The 25,581-nt window shown below is 36.6% G+C and overlaps 3 protein-coding genes and 1 long non-coding RNA gene across 35 annotated transcripts in view; 2 read left to right on the forward strand and 2 right to left on the reverse strand.

Moving 5' to 3' along the window:
* The window catches only part of pacsin3 (protein kinase C and casein kinase substrate in neurons 3), an 81,651-nt gene extending 77,889 nt beyond the window's left edge, over nt 1-3,762 (forward strand). For 8 of the 9 annotated variants that reach the window (XM_087259014.1, XM_087259010.1, XM_087259012.1 and 5 more), the window contains one exon: nt 2,733-3,762. In XM_087259014.1, coding sequence (XP_087115140.1) covers nt 2,733-2,848 — 116 coding nt within the window. In that variant the 3' untranslated portion in view covers nt 2,849-3,762. 9 annotated transcript variants of the gene reach the window in all.
* Nucleotides 1-25,581, forward strand: part of LOC147843266 (uncharacterized) — a 424,811-nt gene that overhangs the window by 127,376 nt on the left and 271,854 nt on the right. The window lies entirely within an intron of this gene.
* fadd (Fas (tnfrsf6)-associated via death domain) lies at nt 8,715-15,400 on the reverse strand. The gene is given in 2 exon segments (NM_001386360.1): nt 8,715-9,619; nt 14,841-15,400. Coding segments are annotated over 2 exon segments (579 nt in total). The 5' UTR covers nt 15,148-15,400; the 3' UTR covers nt 8,715-9,347.
* ano1a (anoctamin 1, calcium activated chloride channel a) overlaps nt 18,616-25,581 on the reverse strand; it is a 370,388-nt gene continuing 363,422 nt past the window's right edge. For all 24 annotated transcript variants that reach the window (XR_015494666.1, XR_015494670.1, XR_015494661.1 and 21 more), the window contains 3 exon segments: nt 24,114-24,298; nt 23,921-24,026; nt 18,616-20,098 (listed from right to left, as the gene is read on the reverse strand). Coding sequence is in view for 13 of the 24 variants with exons in the window: in XM_087259077.1 (XP_087115203.1) it covers nt 19,901-20,098; nt 23,921-24,026; nt 24,114-24,298 (489 nt within the window). In the remaining 11 variants the exon portion in view is untranslated.

Below are 25,581 nucleotides of genomic sequence, written 5' to 3' on the forward strand. Positions count from 1 at the left end.
CATTGGAGTGTTTGCGAAATTTGTGTTGACTTTGCAAGGCTTTGCTTGACACATTTCTGGAGCCATATTCGCTGGTCATTGCTGATATCAAATCTGCTAGTATAATACTAGTATTTCTGTATTTGTTTTCATGGTTGCAAACCCATAAATGTCTGATCATGTCAGTCTAAGATTGCTTCAGAGTTTTATAGATGTTTTGTGTGTATAAAAGGATAAAAATAGTTCTAAAAAGTAAATATTCATTCGCTTGGCTGTCTGTAAAAGTGCTTTGATTTTGAAAAGTGTGTCCAAGACACCAGATATATATTTTTCTGGTGTGTACTGGACTCGTTTTTTTTCTAACTGAGAATAGCAACGAAAAGTAAATTGTGACACAACATAATCAAAAAAAGGTGGGTTAAAACTGGAAGATGCTTCAGTGATTCAGGCAAAATACTAAAGTTCAGGTTTAATGAATCTGGTTGATATCAGGTTTTCATCCAGGCCCAAAATTAAAAATATATATACAGTTGAAGACTTAATTATTACATTCCCCCCCCCCCCACCCCCCACCCCCCAAATTGTTAGCCCGCATGTTTATTTTTTCTATAATTTCTGTTTAACAGAGAGATTTTTAAACATATTTCTAAACATAACAGTTTTAATAACTCATTTCTAATAACTTCTAAAATGATTTATTTTATCTTTGCCATAATGAAAGTATATAATAATAGATATTTTTCAAGACACTTCTATACAGCTTAAAGTGACATTTAAAGGCTTAACTAGGTTAATTAGGTTAACTAGGCAGGTTAGGGTAATTAGGCAAGTTATTGTATAACGACGGTTTATTCTGTAGTCTATCAAAACAATTTCAATCTTAAAGGGGCTAATAATTTTGTCCTTAAAATTTTGTTTAAAAAATTTAAAAACTGCTTTTATTCTAGCTGAAATAAAACAAAAGACTTTCTCCAGAAGAAAAAAATATTATCCGACATACTGTAAAAATTTCCTTGCTCTGTTAAACATTATTTGGGAAATATTTAAAAAAGAGAAAAAATCAAAGGGGGGCTAATAATTCTGACTTCAACTGTATATATTTTTGCTGCTTGTTCAAACTACTTATTTAAAATGAGCTCAAAAAACACAATTCTGGGGGGGGGGTTTAGGGGACAGCTTAATAGTTTTATGTTCAGTCAACTTAAAATGGTAGAAACCATTGAAGCAGCGGTCACACTGCACTGCATTCAAAGGAATTGAATTGCGAATCATTTTCATTTTTTATTACAATTTTCAATACTTTATTAAATAGACACCTTCAACAACTCTGATATCCTTACAGTTTGTCATTCATTCATTCATTCAATTTCTTTTCGGCTTAGTCCCTTTATCAATCTGGGGTCGCCACAGCGGAACGAACCGCCAACTTTTCCAGCACATGTTCCACTCAGCGGATGCTCTTCCAGCTGCATCCCATCTCTGGGAAACATCCATACACACTCATTCACACTATACATTACATTACGGACAATTTAGCCAACCCAATTCACCTGTACCGCATGTCTTTGGACTGTGGGGGAAACCGAAGCACCTGGAGGAAACCCACGCAGACACAGGGAGAACATGCAAACTCCACACAGAAACGCCAACTGACCTTTTTGCTGTGAGGCGACAGCACTACCTACTACGCCACTGCGTCACCTACAGTTTGTCAGATTATGAATAATAATTTGTTCTGAAAATAGAATTTTATTGCGAGTCATTTTCATTTATTCTAGTTTCCAAACTGTAATAAATAAACTTGCAGTTATGGGTAATTCTTCTCTCCTGCTTATTATGAAAGTCTTATCAATTGTTTTACATTTATCAAATTTAATAATGTATTTTTGTATTTAGGTTGCCTTTTTTAAATCTGCCAGGGGGCAACAGATCAAAATTAGCCCTTGTGGCTAACTCTGGCTTATTTAATAATAATTAAAAAAAATGCTGTTAATTTGTTGATTAATGCATTGTCTCTGTTAAATAAAATAACTAAAAATAAACTGATGATATCAGAATTGTTAAAGGTTTTTGTCAAAAATTATCAAGAAGAATTTGTTCTGAAAAAAAAAATGAATTTAATTGTGAGTAATTTAATTTTTTTATTACAATTATTAAAACTGACGAAGCAGTGACGCAGTAGGTAGTGCTGTCGCCTTACATCAAGAAGGTCGCTGGGTCGCTGGTTTGAATCTCTGCTCAGTTGGCGTTTCTGTGTGGAGTTTGCATGTTCTCACTGCGTTCGCATGGGTTTCCTCCGGGTGCTCCGGTTTCCCCCACAGTCCAAAGGCATGTGGTACAGGTGATTTGGGAAGGCTAAATTGTCCGTAGGTTATGAGTGTGTGTGTGAATGTGTGCGTGGATGTTACCCAGAGATGGGTTGCGGCTGGAAGGTCATCCGCTGCGTAAAAACTTGCTGAATAACTTGGCGGTTCATTCCGCTGTGATGACCCCAGATTAATAAAGGGACTAAGCCGACAAGAAAATGAAATGAAAATGAATGAATGAAATTATTAAAACTACTAAATAAACTGAGGATATTAAAATTGTTAAAGGTGTCTGTCAAAAATGACCACAAAAATTTGTTCTGAAAAAAGTGTGAGTCATTTTTTATTACAGTTTTCAAAAGTATTGTAAATAAACTGTGAGGATTGTAAACTGTGATCAGAATTGTTTTAGGTGTCTAATTATTTTTTTTTAATTGTGTCGTGCAGGAGAAGAGTTGCTGAAGCTGGGTGAGGAGGACGAGCAGGGCTGGTGTAAAGGTCAGCTGACCAGCGGAGAAAAAGGCCTCTACCCTGCTAACTACGTCCAGATCATCACATCCTGATGAGCCGCTTATCCCGGACGAGCCCCCTCTAAAGTCTGTGTGCGTCACAGTCAACTACGCCAGTCGTGATGAAAAAACACACACGCGCAACTGCATGATGGATCCAATGTTCATAGAAGGTCAGAAAGAGAAGCACAGTTCAGTGTTTTCTTTATTTTCGCAGACACGCTAGAGGACTTTCAGAGTAGTTTGTTCCCCTCCGTCCTCGCGCTTAACGGAAGATCAGTGCCTTTATTGAAACGCTATTAATGGACACGTTTTATGTCTGCAAGAAAATTTAGTTCCGAGGGAAAGCGCGTGAATCGCCGCAGTTGGATTTTCCTTCTATTATTTTAGTATTTCACATTTCAGATATGTATCGCAATCATTTCAAGTATTTGATCAAATCTACGCTGACTTTATATTCAGGTCCTTCACGAGAAGCGTGTTAGTGTGTTGATGTATTTCGAGTTATATGTTAGATCGTTATAGTTAAACCGAATATTTCTTTTGCCTGTAGTTCTGAACCGAAGGATTCTTCATTTGCATATTTACGTTTTCGCAAAGATATATATATATGGATTTATAATATACAAAGTATCACCGGGCAGATGGAATCTTCATCGTTGGATGTTTTATCTGGGAGGAGATTCTGGAATCTAGTTGGCGGGATCGTTTTACTTTTTAATTTATCACTTTTGTTTTATTTGGAGCGCAGGAAACTTTCTGTTGTCAAAGTATGAGAGAGAGGAGAAGAAACCTCCGTGTGTCTGTATGTGTGCGAGAGAGAGAAAGAGAGTGCTCATGGGAAATATTTCCACATGCTTTGCCTCCAATGTGCCCCACTGTGAACAAGGTTTTACATCAATCTACTGTATCAGCCAATACTAATCAATGTAAAATAAAACACCAAATAAACATGAATGAGATTCTTATATCTGTGTAGAGTTTTTAGATTAGCTGTGTTTTGTGATTTGTATGGATGGAAATGGACAGAAAATGATGTCTGTTAAAGGGCACCTATGATAAAATCCATCTTTTGGAAGCTGTTTGGCCAGAACTGTGTGTTGGTATAGTGCAGGGGTGTCAAACTCAATTCCTGGAGGGCCGAAGCGCTGCACAGTTTAGTTTCAACCCTGCTCCAACACACTTACCTGTAGGTTTCAAACAAGCCTGAAGGACTCAATTAGTTTGATCAGGTGTGTTTAATTAGGGTTGGAACTAAACTGTGCAGAGCTGCGGCCCTTTTGGAACTGAGTTTGACACCTGTGGTATAGTGTGTCCACAAACATATAGGGGTGATATAAAAACAATAAGGCCCAATCCCAATTCTATTTTTGTACCCCTTCCCCTTCCCCATGGCCCTTAAAATAGAGTGTTGTAGGGGAAGGGCTTTAAAATTTACCTCTAAGAAAAGGGACACCACTACAACACCTGCACACGTCATCATATGTCGTCACAATCTCTTGCTTCATATGAGATCAGACGATAGCATGGCAGGCACTGAGGCACATGGGGACGTTGGGCGGGGAGAACTAACAGCTACATTGTGTTCAGAGCAGAAAATTCTAAAGCTCTAAAAGGTATAATAAATATTCTGAGGGGTGTTTTGACACATTCTGGAGACACAAAAGACTGATCTTAAAGAGCACCTATTTTACCCCCTTTTCAAAATTTAAGTTGTGATGTATGGAATACTGTTTCTGGGCCCAAGCCGCTACTCATTTGAAATATTTGTGAGGAAATATTTGTTAATGATTACTTTTTTTATTCATACCCCACATTAAAGTGACTTTTATATCAAACCGTCTCTGTAGGCATCAAAGGCACCAATATTAAAACAAGTTATAGAAAATTATCACTTTCTGGCCATCGTATATTAGGCATGGATATACAGTGGAAGTCAGAGTTATTAGCCCCCCTTTGAATTTTTTTTCCTTTTTAAATATTTCCCAAATGATGTTTAACAGAGCAAGGGCATTTTCACAGTATGTCTGATAATATTTTTTGTCCTAGAGAAAGTTTTATTTCGGCTAGAAAAAAAAGCAGTTTTTTTATTAAAAAAAAAAAAAAAAAAAAAAAAAAACATTTTAAGGTCAAAAATATTAGCCCTTTTAAGCTATATTTTTAAATAGTCTACAGAACAAACCTTCATTATACAATAACTTGCCTAATTACCCTAACCTGCCGAGTTAATCTAATTAACCTAGTTAAGCCTTAAAATGTCACTTTAAGCTGTGTAGAAGTGTCTTAAAAATATCTAGTCAAATATTATTCACTGTCATCATGGCAAAGACAAAACAAATCAGTTATTAGAGATGAGTTATTAAAACTATTATGTTTAGAAATGTGCTGAGAAAATCATCTCTCCGTTAAACAGAAATTGTAGGTAAAAATAAACGGGGGCGAATAATTTAGGGGGGCTAATAATTCAGACTTATTGTATAAATTGCGTTCGTGACTTTTGAAAGTATTACATCGCTTTGTAAACGTTTATTATTACCATTATAAGCGGAAGCCGCTTCGCATTATAGATTATGAAAGGTATCATAAAAAATCCAACATGTTATTCTTACATGCAGTAAAATGTGATTGAGCAAAACTGTTTTAATTGATCGGAGCAGCATTTCTAACTCATTTGCAAATCTAAAGACTCAAAACTTCTCATTGATTTATTTATTTTTTTTTGTCGTGCCTCAATAAGGTTTTTTCCCCTTTGTCTTACACCGGTATAAGAGTAATGTTAAATCTGGCTAAAAAAAAAAAAAAGATAATTCAAGATCATAATTTATATAGCCTATATTTATTTATAAAACATCATTCTACACAGTTCTTGGCTTTAGGTTTGCGCAATAGTTTGGAACAGCTGTGATGAGCCCGATATCAAAAATCCTGGATATCAAACATGTTTGATATGAGCGTGAAGGGTTCGATGTGTGTTCTAGATTAGAACATTACGGGGTGCGATTCTATCTTTAAACGGCTCACCAGATGATCCAGCCTGATCTCACGAGGAAACGTGTTTTATTTGTCAGTTTAGTGGCTAATTCAGTTTCAGTTTCAGTAATTCAGAGTTCAGTCATACAAAAGGTATGATTTTAAGGAGGCGTGGCACCAAACCCCACCCAAATTGTACTAAATTGTATGAATGAAATTGTACGAATTCATACAAATTAGCCACTAATTGTAAGTTAGTGTTGGATATTCTGCGCAGAAACTCGGAACCGATCAAAGTCCTCGACAATATTTCCTCTCCGATTCTCAGGAGGATGAAATCGGTCATAAATCAAGCTAAAACGCCTGTAGTCTGAGCCCGGCTTTAAAGTTTCAGAGATTATGATTGAATGTGTCAGGGGAACGCCTGTTGTTTTTGTTTGTCATGCGTCTCTTAGCGAAAGAGCTGCATTTCTTTGGGGTCTAGTCGTGTGTGATTCTCCATCTTTACTAACCTTTTTTTGTTTTTCAAAAGGTCAACAAATGCACGATGCCTACATTTAAAAAAAAAAATTATGTTTAAAACTGTGTTGTATTCATGTTGTTTTGGGAAATGCAGGCCACTTAAGCGGTGTGGGATAAATCGAAACGGTGACTCAAACTCTTCACAAATACAGTAATCTCTTCAGAAATCTTCAGGGATGACTTGCTGGAGCATGTTGAACATACTTCTGTCAGGGTTTGCTTTGTCAGGCTTTTGCACAATTATTTAGTTGAAACCTGTTCATGAAGTTGCTGAGTTTTTTTTTTCTCTTCTAAGAAATTGTAAAGGAAAGTCTTTTTCGTAAAAAGTAAAGTTCACAAAATACAATGTCACTGATTTGCATGGGAGAAAACAAAATTATTTATTTTCAATATTACTGTGGACTGCATGTATTTTACTATAGGTGGGCATAGATTATTATTTTTTTATCTAGATTAATCTCACTGTAATCTTGCAATCAATCTAGATTAAAATGGCTCATTTAAATTCTGCTGAAGGAATTCAGAATATGCGTGTAACCCTAATAATAAGTCTTTGAGAATGGGTTCCTCAAGCCAGGTGGCGCATTAGACCAGGGCGCATCTCCTGTTTCCAAAATGCTTCACAAACTACTTGAGAAACTGTTCTTTATGATAATTAATGCCGAAAATAAATGATGTTCAATAAGATGCACTTGTGTTTACTAGTTTATTTAGTCAAACATGCATTTTGAACTGTAGGCCTACATGAGCTCGAAACAGTGATTTATTTATTTTTTTTATCACCTTAATCTGACTAAAGTCATAACTGAATTAAACAGAAATGGAATTAAGATGTAGAGTATGCATATAATAGTAGCATTATTAAATTGACTGACTTTTCGCCGGCTGTCGTTTCTGTGCAAAGTTAGCATGTTCTTCCCCTGCTTGTGTGGGTTTCCCTAGTTTCCTCCCACATTCCAAAAAACATGCACCATAAATTAATTGATCAATCTAAATGTAGCACTACCGTCAAACTCTCATCCAGCAGCATATTTCTTCATACCAATCATTTTCTGTCATCAGCTCTTATCAAAAAAGAGAGTTCTCGAGACCTACCCGAGCTCAGAGCTCCCCTCTCGCCCTGCAAACGGGAGGGAGCCCAGGGCTCAAGCACCTTTGAGCTCAGGGCTCTCTCCCGGGACAGCAAACCAAACTTGCTTTATAATCAATCATCAGCTAAGTGTGAACTCTTGATCTATGTTTGTAACGACGGACCTTGCTAGTGCATTTTAGTTTTAAAACGCCGTTTTAGATCAAAAGCGATCCGCGTCCACACTAGCGTTTCAACTAGCATTTCTGAACTTATCTGTCCACACTACGCCACCAAAAACGTATATCAAGTGACCATTCGCGCACTCTGAGCATGCACGTTTTAGTATAAACAGAAAGCATGCGTCTCGCTCGGCATTTGGTTATTGTTAGTCAACAAACGCCGGTTGAACATTAAACGCGATGGCAAAGAAAGCAAGAGAGGTATTTTTGTGGACAGACGATGAGGTCGAGTTGTTACCAAGCGTAACAAATGAATAATTGCACAACGGCGCCTAAAACAGACAATAGTGCAAACAACGCTCCCATTTCTGTGCCCATGTTGTTGTTTACAGTACTGTCTTCCAGTTGTGTTAAAGCCATGTGTTATAGTCATGTGATAGGGGCTTGACGAATAAGGGAAGGATACGCAATGACACAAAAGTCCCAATCAGGGAGCGAATCTCAGCAGTCCCGCCTCCGTTTTCAGACGTCTCCGTTTTTCCTCATTCACACTGAGACAGAGCAGCAGCGTTTTAGAACGAAAATGGCCTCTCCAGCATTTCCAAAACGCTCCGTTTTTGGCGCTCGAAAACTCCGGCGTAGTGTGTACGGATGGCGTAACCGTGGCAAAACTTATGCATTTTCAAACTAAAACGCAATAGTGTAAAAAGGGTATAAGTTGGCTAACAATGTTTTCGGAAACACACCCCAGACCAACACGCATACAGTCACCACCAATCAATCTCAATAAAACTTTTTACAAACATCTTGGACAGACTGTTGTGCAGACATTTAGTTAATTATAGTTTTTCTTTTTTAAGAAAAGTTGTTCAAAAAAATCAAATGTAGACAACTAAGATTTTCATTTGAAACATGTGCCTAAGAACTTTTTTTGATAAGGCAAGTAAAATATTCCATCCTGTATATGTCTGAAATTTGATTAATAATGGTTTTAAAGTCTTAAATTTGACTTGATGAAACCTACAGGAACCCTTTATGATTTACTCCTAAATCGGCTAGTTAGTCTTAAGATGGTTTTATGAACACAGGTTCTGTTATACAATGGGTCTACCATTTCTGTACTGTGAAGTATAGAATAAATAGTTCAACATGTTCTGTCAAACCACTGAAAGGCCTGTTGAAGCATCGCTGGTCCCTTTATTCATTGATTAAGTGTCAGACATCCTCTGCCAGAATCAGTCAATACAAGAACAGTGTCATTTGATGAGTGTTCTGTAAAAACTGCACCGTTCTAATGCTTTTCAAAGGGTAAATCAGATGTGTTGTTTTAAAGGGATAGTTCACCCAAAAAACAAAAGTCATCATTTACTCAACCTTCAAGTTTCTCTCTTTTGTTAAACACTAAAGGAGATATTTCAAAACCACTGGCTTTCATTGTAATTGTTTTTCCTACAATGGAAGTTAATGGTTACCAGTTTTCAGCTTTCTTTAGAATGTGTTTAGCAAGGTTTGTAACCCATTGAGAGAGAGTAAATGGTGAGTAAATTTTCATTTTTGGATGAACTATCCCTTTAAGACACTCATTAGTCAATAATATCGTGCCCTGCAATATAATAACGCTGTACAAATATATTATCTAATTCATTATCCTGAACAAAAGCTGTGCTCAACTCCTTCAGGAAGATCTGTAAACGATTTAGAGTTATTTTGCTCTTAAGATAAAGGAAATTCACAGTAATTACACAAAGCTCTCTCCTTTTTTCCAACAGCTTCCAAAAAAACACAAAATGGTGTGAAGTTGTTTTTGTTTTTAAAGTTCCCTGAGTTTTCTCTCCACGAGATCAGCGGTGAGGTTCTGTTTGCAGTCTCGCAGCGCTTGAATGAGATCTTCCACTCGGGCGTTCTCCTTCTTGATCCTCATCCACTGTCTGATAAGCTCTCTGACCTGCTCCTCCAGATCACGGCTGTGCTTCTCCTGGATTCCCTCCAGCTGTGTCTGCTGAAGCCCCAGCTTTCTTCCAACGGAGGGCCACTTTTTACCCAGCTGCTCAACCACTACTTCGGTTGCTGTGTTGATTCTCTCTATAAAGAGACACAGAAAGCGTTTGAATTGAATGTTGGTTGGTTCTTCCCCAGCCTATTGACCTTATTCTACAAGTGCGCTTGTTTTTGTGATCGTTTTAGAACTTTAGATTCAGTTGCCTGTAGGAGAAATGACAAGGAATAATAAACGGTAAAACTATTAGCTCTACAAACAAGTGTTCATGACTATACATAAAAAAAAGGAAAAAATATTAAGAAAAATTTAGTTTCCAACATTAAGAGTCATAACATGCTGTTTTTAATGTCTACAAATAAGTGGTTGTCAAGAATAAGGTCAATACAGAGTATCAGAACTGTTGACCTCTATGTAGCTTCTCGCTCTTAGATCAGCTGCTGCTTAGAGTGCCAAAGGCAAAGTGTAAATTGATAATCCCAAATCCTGGAATGAGTTGCCTCTTTCCATTAGGCAGGGAGCTTCACTGGCTATGTTTCCATCTAAAGATGCTAATTAAATGCGCAAAACTGGAATATCGCATAAGACGTGCGAATAAAGCAGCATTTCCATCCAATTCAAAGTCAAAAAGAATAAAAATTAGAGGTGTGAACCTATACTGGTCTCATGGTTCGGTAACGATTATAATGCCTTCGGTTCGGTTCAATTTGATATCTCGGTGCATTGACGATGCTTTCTATATACAGTGTTAAATTTTAGGGGGGAGGCTATAACAAGCTGTCTGTATAAACACAGACAGTCAGCACCACACTGTCTCTCATTCAAACACACACAAACATAGACAGCACCAAACACACACACACTTAAGCCCTCGCAACAGGGAGAGCTCGTGCTAAGCGAAGCAGAAAAAACAAAAAAAAAAAAAGAAGCACTTTTCCGACGGTCCCTTACAGAGAGCTCCTCTCAGCGCGAGCTCTCCCGGCTAAACTCATATTGCGAGGGCTTAAACGGAGCAGTGCTCGTAATGTCGAGCGAAAAAAAAGAAAGACAGCTGTGAAACATGACCAGCTTTGTCTTTTTGTAGGAAACACACTTTAAATCTTTTTAGGGTAAGAGGTTTTTGAGTTATTGCTGTCTATAACTGAATGTGTGTCAGGAAAATTGAAAACAAAACCAACTGAAGCGTGCTCATTTCTGGCGCCCTCCTGGATATACAGCGCCCTTAGCATTTGCCTATGGTGCCTATGCCACGGGCCGGCCCTGAGTTGCCTGAGTGTTGTAAATACTTCCGCTCACCTCCCTCGCGACAGAGCGCATAATAGATAAATGACGTCAGTAAATAATAACCGGTTATGATTATTACTGAACTGATACAGAATTGTCCGCGTCTGCATCGCGGTGCAACGAAGAAACAATTAATTTTGACACCCCTAATAAAAATCGTCATAAACTGGCACCAAATGTCACCAGTAAAACAGAATTTGCTGTGGTAGGAGAAGCTGCGTGAATCTTTTCTTCATTTAATAAATGACTTGCGCCTCAGAAGACAAATGTCAACATGCAATGAACGCGTGGAGGTGTTTGAGGGCATCAGATGTGGAGCACAGATGCTCTTGACAATTCTGGAGGTAATTAATAATATAATAACACTAATACTGAGATGGTTAATGCGTTTTAGAATGACAAATGGGTGGATGGAAACACAGTTACTGTCTTTGTTCAAATGCCATCTCAATAAAAAAACAAGCTTTTGTTTCCTTCTTGGCCTTTGACACCTGATTTGATATTTTGTTTAATAGGGTTTATGTAGGGGTTAGGGGCAGGACACGCCAAGCCGACAGCAAACAACTAGCACTGATGAAATTTAAATGTGGATCAAATGTCTGGACCAAATGGACAAAAGCCAACTGAGTGCACATTCTTTTGCCCAATTTATGTTTAAGGGAAAGAAGGTTTTTCTTTAACACTTTTCTAAACATATTAGAAATGAGTTACTCAAACTATTACCTGATTTCTTTTATCCTTGCCATGATGACAGTAAATAATATTTTACTAGATATTTCTCAAGATACTAGTATTCAGCTTAAAGTGACATTTAAAGGCTTAATTAGGGTAATTAGGCACGTTATTGTATAACAGTGGTTTGTTTTTTTAGACGATCAGAAAAAAAAAATATTGCTTAAGGGGGCTGATAATATATTGACCCTAAAATGGTTTAAAACAAAACTGCTTTCACTCTAGTCAAAATAAAATACTTTCTACAGAGGAAAAAAAAAATACTTTTAAAAAATCCTAGCTCTGTTAAACATAATTTGGAATATATTTGTAAAACCCTCCACTTCTTTAAACTCTATTGACTTGCTTTCTTCTGTTAAACACATAAATAATATAGTTGGAAAAAAGTTGGAAACCGGTAACCATTGACTTCCATATTTGTTTTTCTACTATGGAAGTCAATGGTTACAGGTTTTCAGCTTTCATTAAAATATCTCTATTAGTGTTTAATAGAAAAAAGAAAAAGAAAAACATAAAGGTTTGATTCCACACAAGCGTGAGTCATTTTTTTTTTTTTTTTTGGGTAAACTATCCCTTTAAGATCATGGTGCAAAAATGTGTGTACCCCAATGGATATGTTAAAGAGAAATATATCAAATAAAAAAAGAAATGGAGGACAAAAAGCAGGAAAGCCATAAAAATACACAGTTGAAGTCAGAATTATTAGCCCCCCTTTGATTTTTTTTCTTCTTTTTTAAAATATTTCTTAAATGATGTTTAACAGGGTGAAGCAGTGGCGCAGTAGGTAGTGCTGTCGCCTGACAGCAAGAAGGTCGCTGGCTCGAGCCTCGGCTTAGTTGGCGTTTCTGTGTGGAGTTTGCATGTTCTCCCTGCCTTCGCCTGGGTTTCCCCCACAGTCCAAAGACATGCGGTACAGGTGAATTGGGTAAGCTAAATTGTCCGTGGTGTATGTGTGTGTGATTGGGTTGCGGCTGGAAGGGCATCCCCTGCATAAAAATGTGCTGGACAAGTTGGCAGTTCGATCCACTGTGGCGACCCCTGATTAATAAAGGGATTAAGCCGACAAGAAAATGAATGAATGAATGTTTAACAGGACCAGGAAATTTTCACAGTGTGTCTGATAATATTTCTTCTTCTGGAGAAAGTCTTATTTGTTTTATTTAAGCTAGAATAAAGAATTTTTTTAACCACTAATATACAATAACTTGCCTAATCACCCTAACCTGCCTAGTTAACCTAATTAACCTAGTTAAGCCTTTAACTGTCACTAAGCTGTATAGAAGTGTCTTGAAAAATATGTAGTCCAATATTATTTAGTCATCATGGCAAAGATAAAATAAATCAGTTATTAGAAATTAGTTATTAAAACTATTATGTTTAGAAATGTGTTTAAGAAATCTTCTCTCCGTTAAACAGAAATTGGGGAAAAAATAAACGGGCGAATAGTTCAGGGGGGTTAACAATTCTGACTTCAACAGTATATTTAGTTGAATTTTTGTAGTTTAATTGTAATAACCTTATTTGAATTGAAATGTATGATCTATTTCTAAAGATGTTTGGTGAGCAGCACTCTTATTATAATGAATATAAAACTGTTTTATTTAAACGCACCAAGTTATATTGTCAATATTTACAGGGATGGATAAAAATATTGATTTTTAAACAGGGCTGTGTTTGTGTGTGTGTGTGTGTGTGTGTGTGTGTGTGTGTGTGTGTGTGTTTTGGGGTGGAGTTTAAGGGCTTGTCTAGAAAATGATAAGAGTACACATTCACATTCTTTAAGGAGCATTTCAACTCACACATTGCAGTTTCTTTATGCTTGTGATCTCTTGTCAGTTTCTTTTGTCGTGAAACACAAGAGATGAGTTGTTGTACATTTCTTTGAGATTTGCTGATGCTCACAAGACGTACTTTCCAGAAATTCCTTCAGTTTGCTGCTGCTGTTGTGGCAGTTTATGACCGCACAGCTTAGCCCTGCACTCATTTTTATAATAATTTCTGTTTTTAACTCCGGTTACTTAGGAAAAAATGATGGTACAAATAAATTAATCTGTTCATTTTACAAACCATCTCAATTACAACCATTTACAAATCGTGCTTGCATTTTAACCTAAACAAATAGCTATATTCTAATACTTTTACTCACCCTCACATGTATCCAAACTTTTGTCAGATCGTTTAATCAATTGAGGTAGAGTTGGTTTTATATTCGCACATTCCTTCATTTAACGTTGCCTATATTATCTACTACACTAATTTGAATATGGGTCTGAAATCACATGTAAATATGACTTGAAAACAACATTAGCTCTAATTTGTTTGACTGTGCACAATGTTGTATTTTGATATTCATTGGCTGCTTATATGATTTCACTATTTAGAGTTTACAAATAATACTTTTCTGAAATTATATTATTAAGGAGAAAGTCTGAATGTGAGAATATAACACCAACTTTACCTCAATATTTAATCTGTTGAGCACAAAAGAAGATATTTTGGTGAATGATGAAAACAGGTAACTATTGACCTCCGTAGAATGAGTGAAAATATGGTGGAAGTCAACCAGTTTCCAACATTTTTCAAAATATCTTCTTTTGTGTTCAACGCAACTCATAGCTTTAGAAAAAGTGGTGGGAGAGTAAATGACAACAGAACTCTTAAAAAGTACAATTTATTACCAAAATGGCACTGAAATTAACCATTTGAATTGAACCACTTCACTCATATGGGTTTCTTTGACTACCTTTGGATTTGTCAAAGTCTTAGGGATTTTGGAGGAACATAAATCTCCCAGGTTTTATTTAAAATGTAGCTTGTGGGTTTGGATTTAATGAAAATTATGTAGAGTTAAATGTGACCCCATTTACAAGACTTCAAACTGTTAATTTGTTTCAGGTGATGCAATGTAAGAATAGAACCCCTGTCGTTGGGATAATGCGTATATAACCAATAATTATTAGTAAACAGGTTACAGATTACTAACTTGCTCATTGAAAGGAGTAAATGTTGACACGGCTTGCCACAAAGCATTTCACATATTCGTGACAAGACGGAAGCAGAGTAAACATCACCTCAGTGAAAAAAGTAACACAAAACAACAGAATACACAGAAATGTCGTTTAAATTAGACCTTACTCTGACTTTAAACCATTGTTTCATCCAAAATTACAGTAGTTTATAAGGTTACACGTAAAATATCGAACTACGTTAAGTGGAAACCACACTGACGTTACACCTGACTGACAGACATGAGAATTTCAAGAATTACAGTACAAGTGTAACGTTACCAACCTCGCTCTTTCGCGTCCAGACCACCAGCCGGGCTTCTTGACGTTTGCCTGTCATAATCGTCTATTTTTTCAATAAGAACTGTCTGACCGACTTTGTCAAGAAGTGTTCGTAAAAGCTCAGTGTTTTCAGGCCCAATTGCAGTTCTTTCGATCAAGCACTCGAAGAGTTCAATCCCGGTGTCGATTTTCTCAAGTTTTTTCTTCCCGATGCCGACGTCAGTGCACAAAAACTTTAATTTGGCCACGTTATCATCTGTAAGCTTGTCGGAAATTTCTAGCAACATTGCTCGGAATCCTCTCTTGTCCATGTTTGAATGCTAACACGGCACTGCCGCTCGACTCATCTCCGCTTTCGCTTTCAACTCTCGGTCTGAAGTTTAGCGAGGACTCGTAAAATCCCCTCCCTCCCTCTCTCTCCTGCCTCTGAAGACACCCTGCTGCTCTGCTCTGCTCTGAATGATCTGCTGCTGGACACCAAAACGACACAATGTATTTCGCTTTCAAGATGACTTGTTTTAGAAATGGCTTCTTTTTTTGATGTTGTAGCTTAATGATTCGTTTGCTAAGCAGTGTCCGATTCGTGATTCAGAACTGTTCTTCTGAATCACTTTATTGGCTTCAACAGTTCGACCTTTGAACATTAGTAGCATAATATAAACTATTTGCATTTTGAGCTAGTCTTAAAAAGCACTAATAAAGGTCCAAAACAATAGACGCCATTACATTTGATTTTCCATAAGGATACAACTGCACTAGCTTTTAAAATCCTTACAAACCATACAACATTATCCATTAAAGCACAGGTGTCAAACTCAGTTCCTGGAGGGCTGCAGCTCTGCACAGTTTAGCTTTAACCCTAATCAAACACATCTGATCAAACTGAGTCCTTCAGGCTTGTTTGACGTGTGTTGAAGCAGGGTTGGAACTCAAATCTGCAGGGCTGCTGCCTCAGGAACTCAATTTGACCCCCCTGCATTAAAAGCAGCTTATTTTAATGTTTTCTTGTGTGTTGGAGACACATTTCATAACGAATTATTAGTTGTAACATGCTACATATCAATCAAAAAATTAGGCCTACCAAGTTAAAATGTATAAACAATTTTTTTTTACATTATTAACAGTTAAACCATTCCTTAACCATTAAAACAGTTTTTTTTCTATTTATTTTTCTGTGTGAACCATGTTTTTTTGTAATGATTAATCTCTGTGTGAAATCAAAGTTTACCAAGGTTTTTTTTTTTTACTCTGCTAGCTCACATTAAGTTTACACAGACACCAATAATCCGATTTTAATATGATTAAGACAATACTCTGATTAAGAGGCTACCATGTAAACAGAGATTTGATTAATTTAAATAATTTTGATATAATCGAACTAAACAGAAATCAGATTAAGACGTGGGGTATGATTTTACTCGCATTATTGAAGTGTAATTCAGACATGTAAACACCTTAATCAAACTATTACCGAGGCAGTGGCGCCCCCAGAAAAATTTTCTTACAGGTGGCCAGAAGAGGCCTCACCAAATCTTTGGGTGGCACACAAAAAACTAATGAATTTGAGTAGTTATATTTTTGTTTCTGGTAAATAAAATAATGTTCATAATGTAATTCATTTAATTAATTACTCTTGAAATATTACAATTTATTTCTTGAAATAATTCAGCAAGTACATGTGCAAGCCAAATGAAAATCAATATTTAGTTTAAAAACACTTTTTATATATATAAATATATTTTCAGTTATTTTTCACACTTTTATTGCACAGCATACAGTATATGCCGCCACGTCTAAAAGGAATGAAGATTAATGGATTAATTAATAAAACAAAGACAACTAACACACAATAACTGCATACACACACTCTCACTATACTTATTCAGTGAATGAATCAGCTCTGTCAGTGGCACCAATCAATAAACAATAATTTAGTAGATGCTATTTATTTATTTATTTATTAAAAATATTGTGAATTAAAGTACATTTAAATTAATAATATCAACAGCAAAGTAATATTAGGGTGGCCAGTTTACACAGGGGTGGCCGTGGGAAAAAAATGTTTCCAAATGAAAATGAAAGTGCCGAACTGCTGTTAAAGTCAACAAATTTAAAATTAAACACCCGAAATTACATGAAACTCCGGAGGAAATGTGGATAGCGTGGTGACAGCATGCAATTGTTGTTTAAAACAAAAAGCATGATGCATTTCATTGTTTTAGGCAGGTTTTATCACTTTGTGATTTTGGCCTTGAAAACACATTTTACAGCCTGAGAAGCAAGAATACAGCTTCAGAGCTCAAATCCAAGATCCCTCAATATGTGCTACAGTATAACATGTAAAACGGGATTATGAAAGGAGCATTCAAAAAGTAAACACTGTAATCAAATTATTGTCTAATTCAGATCAAGGCAAATCATTTGATTACTTATGTCCATGTAAACATAGTCACTGTTATTCTTATCGTGCAAGGTAATCCACTAAAAATTAATGTTTAAAATTAAAAATGAACTGCTTCCGGGTTTGGAGAGCCCGATCTTCTGTCATGAAGTATAAATAATAAATACTTCCAGGAACATCAAAGAAACCTTTCCTTACTATCCAATACAGTAGTCAACATTTGAAGTAGATTAAAATCAAAACCTTTTATCAAAGTTGTCCAAAAATTATGGAAAAATACCCACTCTTATCTTAGGACTTTTTGACCAACTTAAAATGTTGATTTCTATATATAATATTCAGGAAACCAAACTAAAAATAGCTGGGGAGCAGCTGAAAGGGTTAATCTAAGAAAAATAATGTCAATTAATTATAGAACAGAGTAAATAAGAGTATATCTCTACAAATAACGGGAAAAAAACATAAGATAACCATAAACTAACAATAAAAATGCTGGTTTAAAATAACCCAACATTGGGTCAAATATGGACAAACCTAACATTTGGTTAATATTTTTTTTAATTCAATTTTAATTATACTCTTTAACCTATTGGTTGGGTTTGTCCTTATATTTGATCTAACATTGGAGAACATTCATTTTCTTTTCGGCTTAGTCCCTTTATTCATCAGGGGTCACCACAGCGGAATGAACCGCCAACTTAACACTGTGAAAACATTGGAGGACAACAACGCAGAATTTTTAAAAGTGTAGACAAGGCATTTGTTGTAAAAGTTTGGTAATACAAATGGTAACCAATCTGCCAAAAACAAATAAATAAATAACTACAGTTCAACTTGAGTGGCATGGTTGCTCAGTGGTTAGCACTGTCACCTCACAGCAAGGTCGCTGGTTTGAGTCCTGGCTGGTCAGTTAGTGTTTCTGTATGGAGTTTGCATACCGTCCCCGTGTGAGTGTGTGTGAGTGTGTGAGTGTGTATGGATGTTTTTTCAGTACTGGGTTGGAGCTGCAAGGGGCATCCGCTGTGTAAAACACTGGATAAGTTGGTGGTTCATTCCGTTGTGGTGACCAATGATGAATAAAGGGACTAAGCCGAAGGAAAAATGAATAAAAGAATGTATTCAACTTGAAGGACTTGCTGAAAGACATTCGAGTGATGATTCAGCTGATGATTCATTCGAAAGAATCGATTCTCGAAATGAATCACATTTCGCAACACTGAACTGAAGTTACTTCCTATTCCAGTGCTCCTCCTTCCACACTGACCTCACAGCAGAATCACTCTGAGCTCACAAAGCAGCAACAAGCAAATATGCATCAAATTTCATCTATAAATGACAACATGTGGGCTTACAGTAAGCAAATAAACGTACCACAAAATGTACAGGACATATTTATTTTAGAAACATAATTCAAAAGCAAAAGTACAGTCATAAACCTCCCATTAGCAGTGTGAAAAACTGAGACTCCGTGAAGGACATGTAGAAGACGTTGCTTTTTTTCACACAGAGCTAAACAGTATGGAGGATGTAACAGTCTAAAAATGCGATTACATTGTAATGAAGGTAAAACAAAGGCCTCTGAGGGATAGCGGGCATGTGAATATATATATGAGATCGAAGAAATAAATGAAATATAAAAATGCTTCATGTTCAAATAAACAGATTTGGATTATATTAATTTCAATAAACACATTTGTAGACGCACATACACAAAATGGAAGACACATGCAACACGTTTTTCATCTTTACTGCCATTACGAATCAGGACGAGAGAAAACTAAGACAGACACAACAAAACTCCGTCCATATGACCACTTATTCATAACCGCAGCACGTTTTCTTGAATATTAAGGCCTCTTGAACATCATAAGTCTAAATATATATACAGCGTACTCTTCCTCAGCACAACCTAAAAACCAAGCGTTTGCATGCTGGCAAAAAATCCCAGAGAGCACTCGTCAAAATCACTCTACCGCATGTAATGATAATAATAAAATAGTCCCAGGTGTAGATACTTTTGATATATTTGTAGTGTTGTATGTCTATAGACTATAGATAGACAGCTAAATGCTAAACAGACAGTCAAATAACAGAACTAGCCTACTTTAGTACCTAAAAATGAAAACCGCATTGCTATTTCACTTGACCAGAAATATTCTGAATGAAATGTGTGATATAAATTAATTTAAAAAGCACTTTAAACGAGTTGGTTGCCAGACCCTATCCTAATAATAACGTAAACGTTACATTGTCATGTATTGTCAGTGTTAAAAGTCATTTAAAAGCATCGTATCTTCAAATAAAAGGCTCGTTAGCTATCTATAAACGTTAAAGCGACGACGCTTCACCAAACAAAATATTCGTCAGTCAAACAAATAAAATGATACAAGAGCCCTCTTTCCAAAGCAAACCTACCTGCAGGAGTTGCATATAGCGGATAGAAAAAGATCCAAGAAAGAGAGAGAGAGAGAGAGAGAGAGAGTTTAATTCAGATAAAAGAAAACAAAACTTTTTTTCTTGTCGGGACTTTGTTTGTTTGTCTGCAAATGATTTGGCAGCCATGTAACATTCTTTGCTCCTGTCAGCGGTGGTCCTAAAGGCCAGGTGTGTCCGAGCGGGTGGCCGGACTGAGTGAATGCAGTGCCGGGTCTCAGACTGCGGGATTACGCTTGTGAACTGGGCCGCGAGCGGAGCGGTTGTGGACTCGGGTCGTTCATGGTGTTCCTGTACTTCTTTCCTTGTTCCCGCTTCATGAACAGCTCAATGATGAGGTTCCTCTCCTTGTGGATTTTCAAGCTGATGTCTTTGGGGATGTCTGGGATGAGCCAGTCCACGAAGTCACTCATCAGCATAACCACATTCTGGACAGAGAGACAACACTTCTATTAGAACCAATCGAAGGAATAAAAGATAAATAAATGCATAAAATCATATATATATATATATATTTAGCTGAGGTCAAAAATAATTTATTATTATTTTTTTATATTTTCTAAATGATGTTAAAAGAGAAAGGAAATTTTCACAGTATGTCTGATAATATTTTTTCTTCTAGAAAAAGAAGACATACAGCAACAAGTTGAGGACACTACAGTTATTGCAGCTGTTGGATAACTTAAAGGTTCAGGACACACTGGAGAACTTTTTTTTTATATTAACAGATGTGTGTGTGTTGAGCATCAGTTAAGACGATGTTAGCACCTGTCAGCTTTATTTGTGGGCAAAACTGGATAATTTTGAGCTTTTGTCAGCAAATTTCAGCTTCCGGGTTTAAAATGATTTTTGGGGCGGGATCAAAATCGGCGATGTAGCGCAGAACTGCAAGTGCAATGATGACGCGTCGGTTTCTCATTATTATTCATATCGGAGATTTCTTATCCTATGAGAAGAGCCGGCTGCTTAATTATTCATGAGACCTGCCAGACCTGCCAGAGTCAAGCCCGAGCTGTGAGACACGGCACACAGTATTTAGCCGTTCATGAAGGCTCATATGCGTTTGTTTCCATGATCCACGGGGTTTGTTGCATGTTTTTCCTTGCGATCTTGTCAGGGCCGATCATACAGCAAAGCTGTGTGTGTGCTGCTAGCATTTTTGTCGGGAGAGCAGCACGAGAATTAGAGAATGGCGGACGCTGTCTTTTATCAGGAGTTCGTTCACATTCAGACACATCACTGTGCTGCTGTGTTTGCCTAAATCCCCCAGATTACCAGCAGGGCTAATGGTTAAAATAGACAGGAGAACTGCTGCAAGTCTGCTGGATACGGGGATTGAGGGAGAAGTCCTCATTTATAGGGTTTACATGAACACACATCTTTATAATGATATAAATTGTGGTTGTCTGTATATGAAATTACGAATAACAAATGTAGCAGGGCATTAAATCACTGTTCAACTTTTTGCATTTTAACTTTGTAAACTATAAACTCATGCATCTCCTCATGGTTTGTCTCATTTTGTGAGCTAACTGTCATCAACAGTTGTTCGCTCACGTTCTCCCTGCTGGCCACGCCCACTCCTGCCCGATGCTCGCGGAGCTCCACGCCCATTAATCATGCATCTTTTAAAAAAATTCTGAAATAGACTTTAACCGAAAGTGGGGGGTGCCATGGCCCTTTAATGTACCTTTGAGGCTTTTTATAGTCGAGTGTTTCGATTGCACCTATGCAGTTTATTTCGCATCAGCCGCCATCAGCCTGTCTGAGCAGACAAAAGAGAGTAACGGTTGATGTTCCCCACAAGATGGCGACTAAGACTGCATAATAAGTCCTTAGAGGGAGAAAAACTCAGCGTTTTCTCAATGCAAGTTTCTAACTACAGCTGATCAAATTATTATAAATCAGGTAAGTGACATTCTCAGTGGATCTCTCTCTTTTGCATTTTGTAGTGTTAAATTTATACCACAGAAACCAGTAGTGTTTGCTTTGCTTTGGCTCTATCTGGGTTAATTATTGTGATATTCTGGTGAACAACAGAGAAATACTGGGAAATCTCTGTAGACTGATGGCTTTTCATGCTGTTCAGCCTTATAATCTTTAAATGTAAACGTTTTGTCATCATTTTAGACTTTACGCTAGAGAATCACTCAAATACTAGCTCTAAAGTGATGTTTCTGCTGTTCTGACGTCAGCTGCAGATGTGAATGAATGGCGGATTATGCTGTTGAACTGTTGTATAAACAATATCACACGAGTAGCAGTGCGATACAGCTGTATATCGGAACTGGTGGGAGGTGTGCGTTGGTATTGCTCATATATATATATATATATATATGTGTGTGTGTGTGTGTGTGTATATATATATATAGATTAGATTAGATTCAACTTATATATATATATATATATATATATATATATATATATATATATATATATATATATATAATATATATATATATATATATATATATATATATATATATATATATATATATATATATATATATATAGTAAAAACTATGATAATAATAATAATAATAATAATAATAATAATAATAAAATATTTGTAAATAATTAAAGCTAAATATACCAGCTAAATAAGTACCAACACTGCTACAACTAAAACTGGAGTAAAAATTGACAAATTAGAAATGCATACCAAAATATGAATAATATAAATAAATATAAATTTTAAAATGCAAATAAAAGTTTAAACCTAAAAGGAAAACTGAAAATCATAAAACAAAAACTCATTCAATATATTAAAGCATATGAATCGATAAATAACATTAAAGTGATACTGACCGTGCTAGTACCTAAAATCAGTTCATGGCCATTTTAATAACAGGTTCAAATTTCTTAAATCTGGACAGTTTTTTCCCCCTTTGTATTACATTAATCTAACTTAATATTTCATATTATACATTATAATATATGATATTATAAGAAACTCAGAGCATAACATTATCCAATTTTATAAATGTGTTTTATTCAACGTAAATGAAAGTGTATGTTATCAGTGCATTGTTTATTGCAGAGCTACTCTATTATAAATAATCTAAATAAAATGAAGGGAAAAAACTCTGCAAGTTCTGAAAGAGATCAAACCTCAGCCAGGATAGAAAAGCTAAGTCAAAAGTAACTCAAAAGTAACCTAACGCATTACTTACCATAGAAAGTAACCAAGTAACATACTTGGCAAAAGTCTTGTCATTGATTCAGTTGTAAGAGCAACAAATAACTTGACTTTTGGTTGATCATTTGAAAAAGTGGCAGAAGGTAGATTTTTCTGTTAAATCATCTGTTGAACTTCATCGCAATTATCACAAATACTGCAGAAGACCTATCGAAGCCCACATGGACCCAAGATTCTCAGAGAAATCAGTCAAGTTTGGTGAAGGAAAAATCATGGTTTGGGGTTATATTCAGTATGGGGGCGTTTGAGAAATCTGCAGAGTGGACGGCAACATCAACAGCCTGAGGTATCAAGACATTTGTGCTGCCCATTACATTACAAACCACAGTAGAGTGCAAATTCTTCAGCAGGATAGCGCTCCTTCTCGTACTTCAGCCTCCACAAAGTGCCTAAAAGCAAAATAGGTCAAGGTGCTCCAGGATTGGCCTGCCCAGTCACCAGACATGAACATTATTGAGCATGTCTTATGTAAGATGGAGGAGGCATTGAAGATGAATTCAAAGAATCTTGATGAACTCTGGGAGTCCTGCAAGAACGCTTTCTTTGCCAATTCCAGATGACTTTATTAATAAGTTATTTGAGTCATTGCAGAGATGTATGGATGCAGTCCTCCAAGCACATGATGGAGTCGTACAAAATATTCATTCTGTTTCCACTGCACCATGACTTAATATTCTATACTGTACATTATTTCTGTTAAGTGATCAGACCTTTGTCTAAACAAAGCCAGACCTTACTGTCCAAATAAATAATTAAACATCAAGGCATGATCATATTTTATTTTGGTAAAATAAGTGTAATCTAGAGGCCTTTGCCTTTCATATTTGCCACTTCTGATACCAAATGATCAACTAGAAGTCAAGTTATTATTTGTTATTCCTAAAACTTGCATAGGCGACAAGACTTTAGTCAGGTATTGTAGTTATTTTTGGGGGGACTAACTCAAAATTGTAATGCATTACTTTCAATGGTAACTTTACCCTACACTGATCATAACTGATCTAGTGAGCGACCATGTATGTAGTGTTAAATGAATAGGGTTTTCACAGACCTGAAAGAGAATTACGAAAGCGAAGCGGGCTGCCAAAATGGCCCAGAATTCTCTTGAGAACTCGTACGGTGTATCAGACCATGGAGGATCCCTGTAATCTTTATATCTAGGGATGGAATAATGAAAACAATCTGAATGTAACAAATAATTAGAAACTACATTAGTCAAAAGGACAAATACTTTAACCAAGTACCTGCACGTGTCCACTTGGTATCCCAGGTGCATGGGCTCCAGGGGCTCTGTGCCAGGCTGGAAGTGAGTGACGTTAAAATACGAGAGCGTGTGATTGACAAAGCCATGGAGGGTCCCGTCTGGACTGTACATGTACTGATAGACCAGCCGCGGGATGAAGTCAGAGGTGAACGAGATAACAAACGCCTGAGGAGGAAACACAAGAATAGTAGCCTATTAGGTCTGGCCAAACCTTCTTAAAAGGCCAGTTCACCACACAAAAAAATGAATCATTTAATCAACATTCAATCGTTCCAAATCTGATTGAGTCGGTTTCTTCTGTTGAATACAAATGGAGATATTTTGGAAAATGTCAGGGGGAAAACAGCTATTTCAGCCTGATCTCATGAGGAAACACAACTCTTTTACGTTTTGTCAGTTTAGTGGCTAATTTGTACTTCAGTTCAGTCGTACTGTTTTTAAAAGGAGGCATAGCACCCAACCCCGTCCCTAAATCCAACCGTCATTAGGAGATAAGCAAATCGTGCTAAATTGTACAAATGAGATCACACGAATTAGCCACTAAAACAAAAAGTTACTATTTGCCGTGATATTGTGTTGGGCTAATTACATTCATACTGTTTTTGTTCATATTAAGGATGTCGGCGGTTCATTCCGGAAAAATTGATTGTTTGTGTGTGAACTATCCCTTTAAAGGTTCAGGACACACTGGAGAACTGTTTTTTTATATTAACAGATTTGTGTGTGTTGAGCATCAGTTAAGACGATGTTAGCACCTGTCAGCTTTAATTGTGGGCAAAACTGGATAATTTTGAGCTTTTGTCAGCTAATTTCAGCTTCCGGGTTTAAAATGATTTTTGGGGCGGGATCAAAATCGGCGACGTAGCGCAGTACTGCAAGTGCAATGATCATGGCTGTTTCTCAATTCCAAGAACGCAGAGAACGGACTTGTGTTCTTGTGGAGACCGGTATTGCCAGGTGTCCTCGGAAGAACGAACTCAGGAGACCGCGAGAGCAGAGAACGCGTCCTTTGAGAATTGAGATGCTGCGTTCTTCCTGATGGTCACGTGACCTTAACGTGTTTTAAATGGTAAATTATTTAAACATTACAGCCTTCATACAACGATTTATTGTTTTTCCCCTTTTCAAAACAAATACTTTGTATAAAAACATTATAAATATACTGCACAATATAAATAAAACAGATTTTAATACGAATTTCAGCAAACAAACACCCTTAATGTGTCTATTCCTTTATTAAGTTGTCCATGGTAATGTTTACTTTCACCGTTTTATTTAGGGAAACTCCTGAGGTAAATAATTCATATATCTGAAGTTTAATAATAAATCTAGATAAAATGCAGCGCTTCCCACCTCCAGTCGCAATGACTTCTGGCACTTCCAGAGCGAGTTCGGTGCTCAAGTCTGCATCAGTGCGTCCTCGATATCAAGAACACATCTGGGAAGTT

The sequence above is a fragment of the Danio rerio genome, chromosome 7 (assembly GCF_052040795.2).
Source record: "Danio rerio strain M-AB ecotype USA chromosome 7, GRCz13ab, whole genome shotgun sequence".
NCBI classification, from domain to species: Eukaryota; Metazoa; Chordata; class Actinopteri; order Cypriniformes; family Danionidae; genus Danio; species Danio rerio.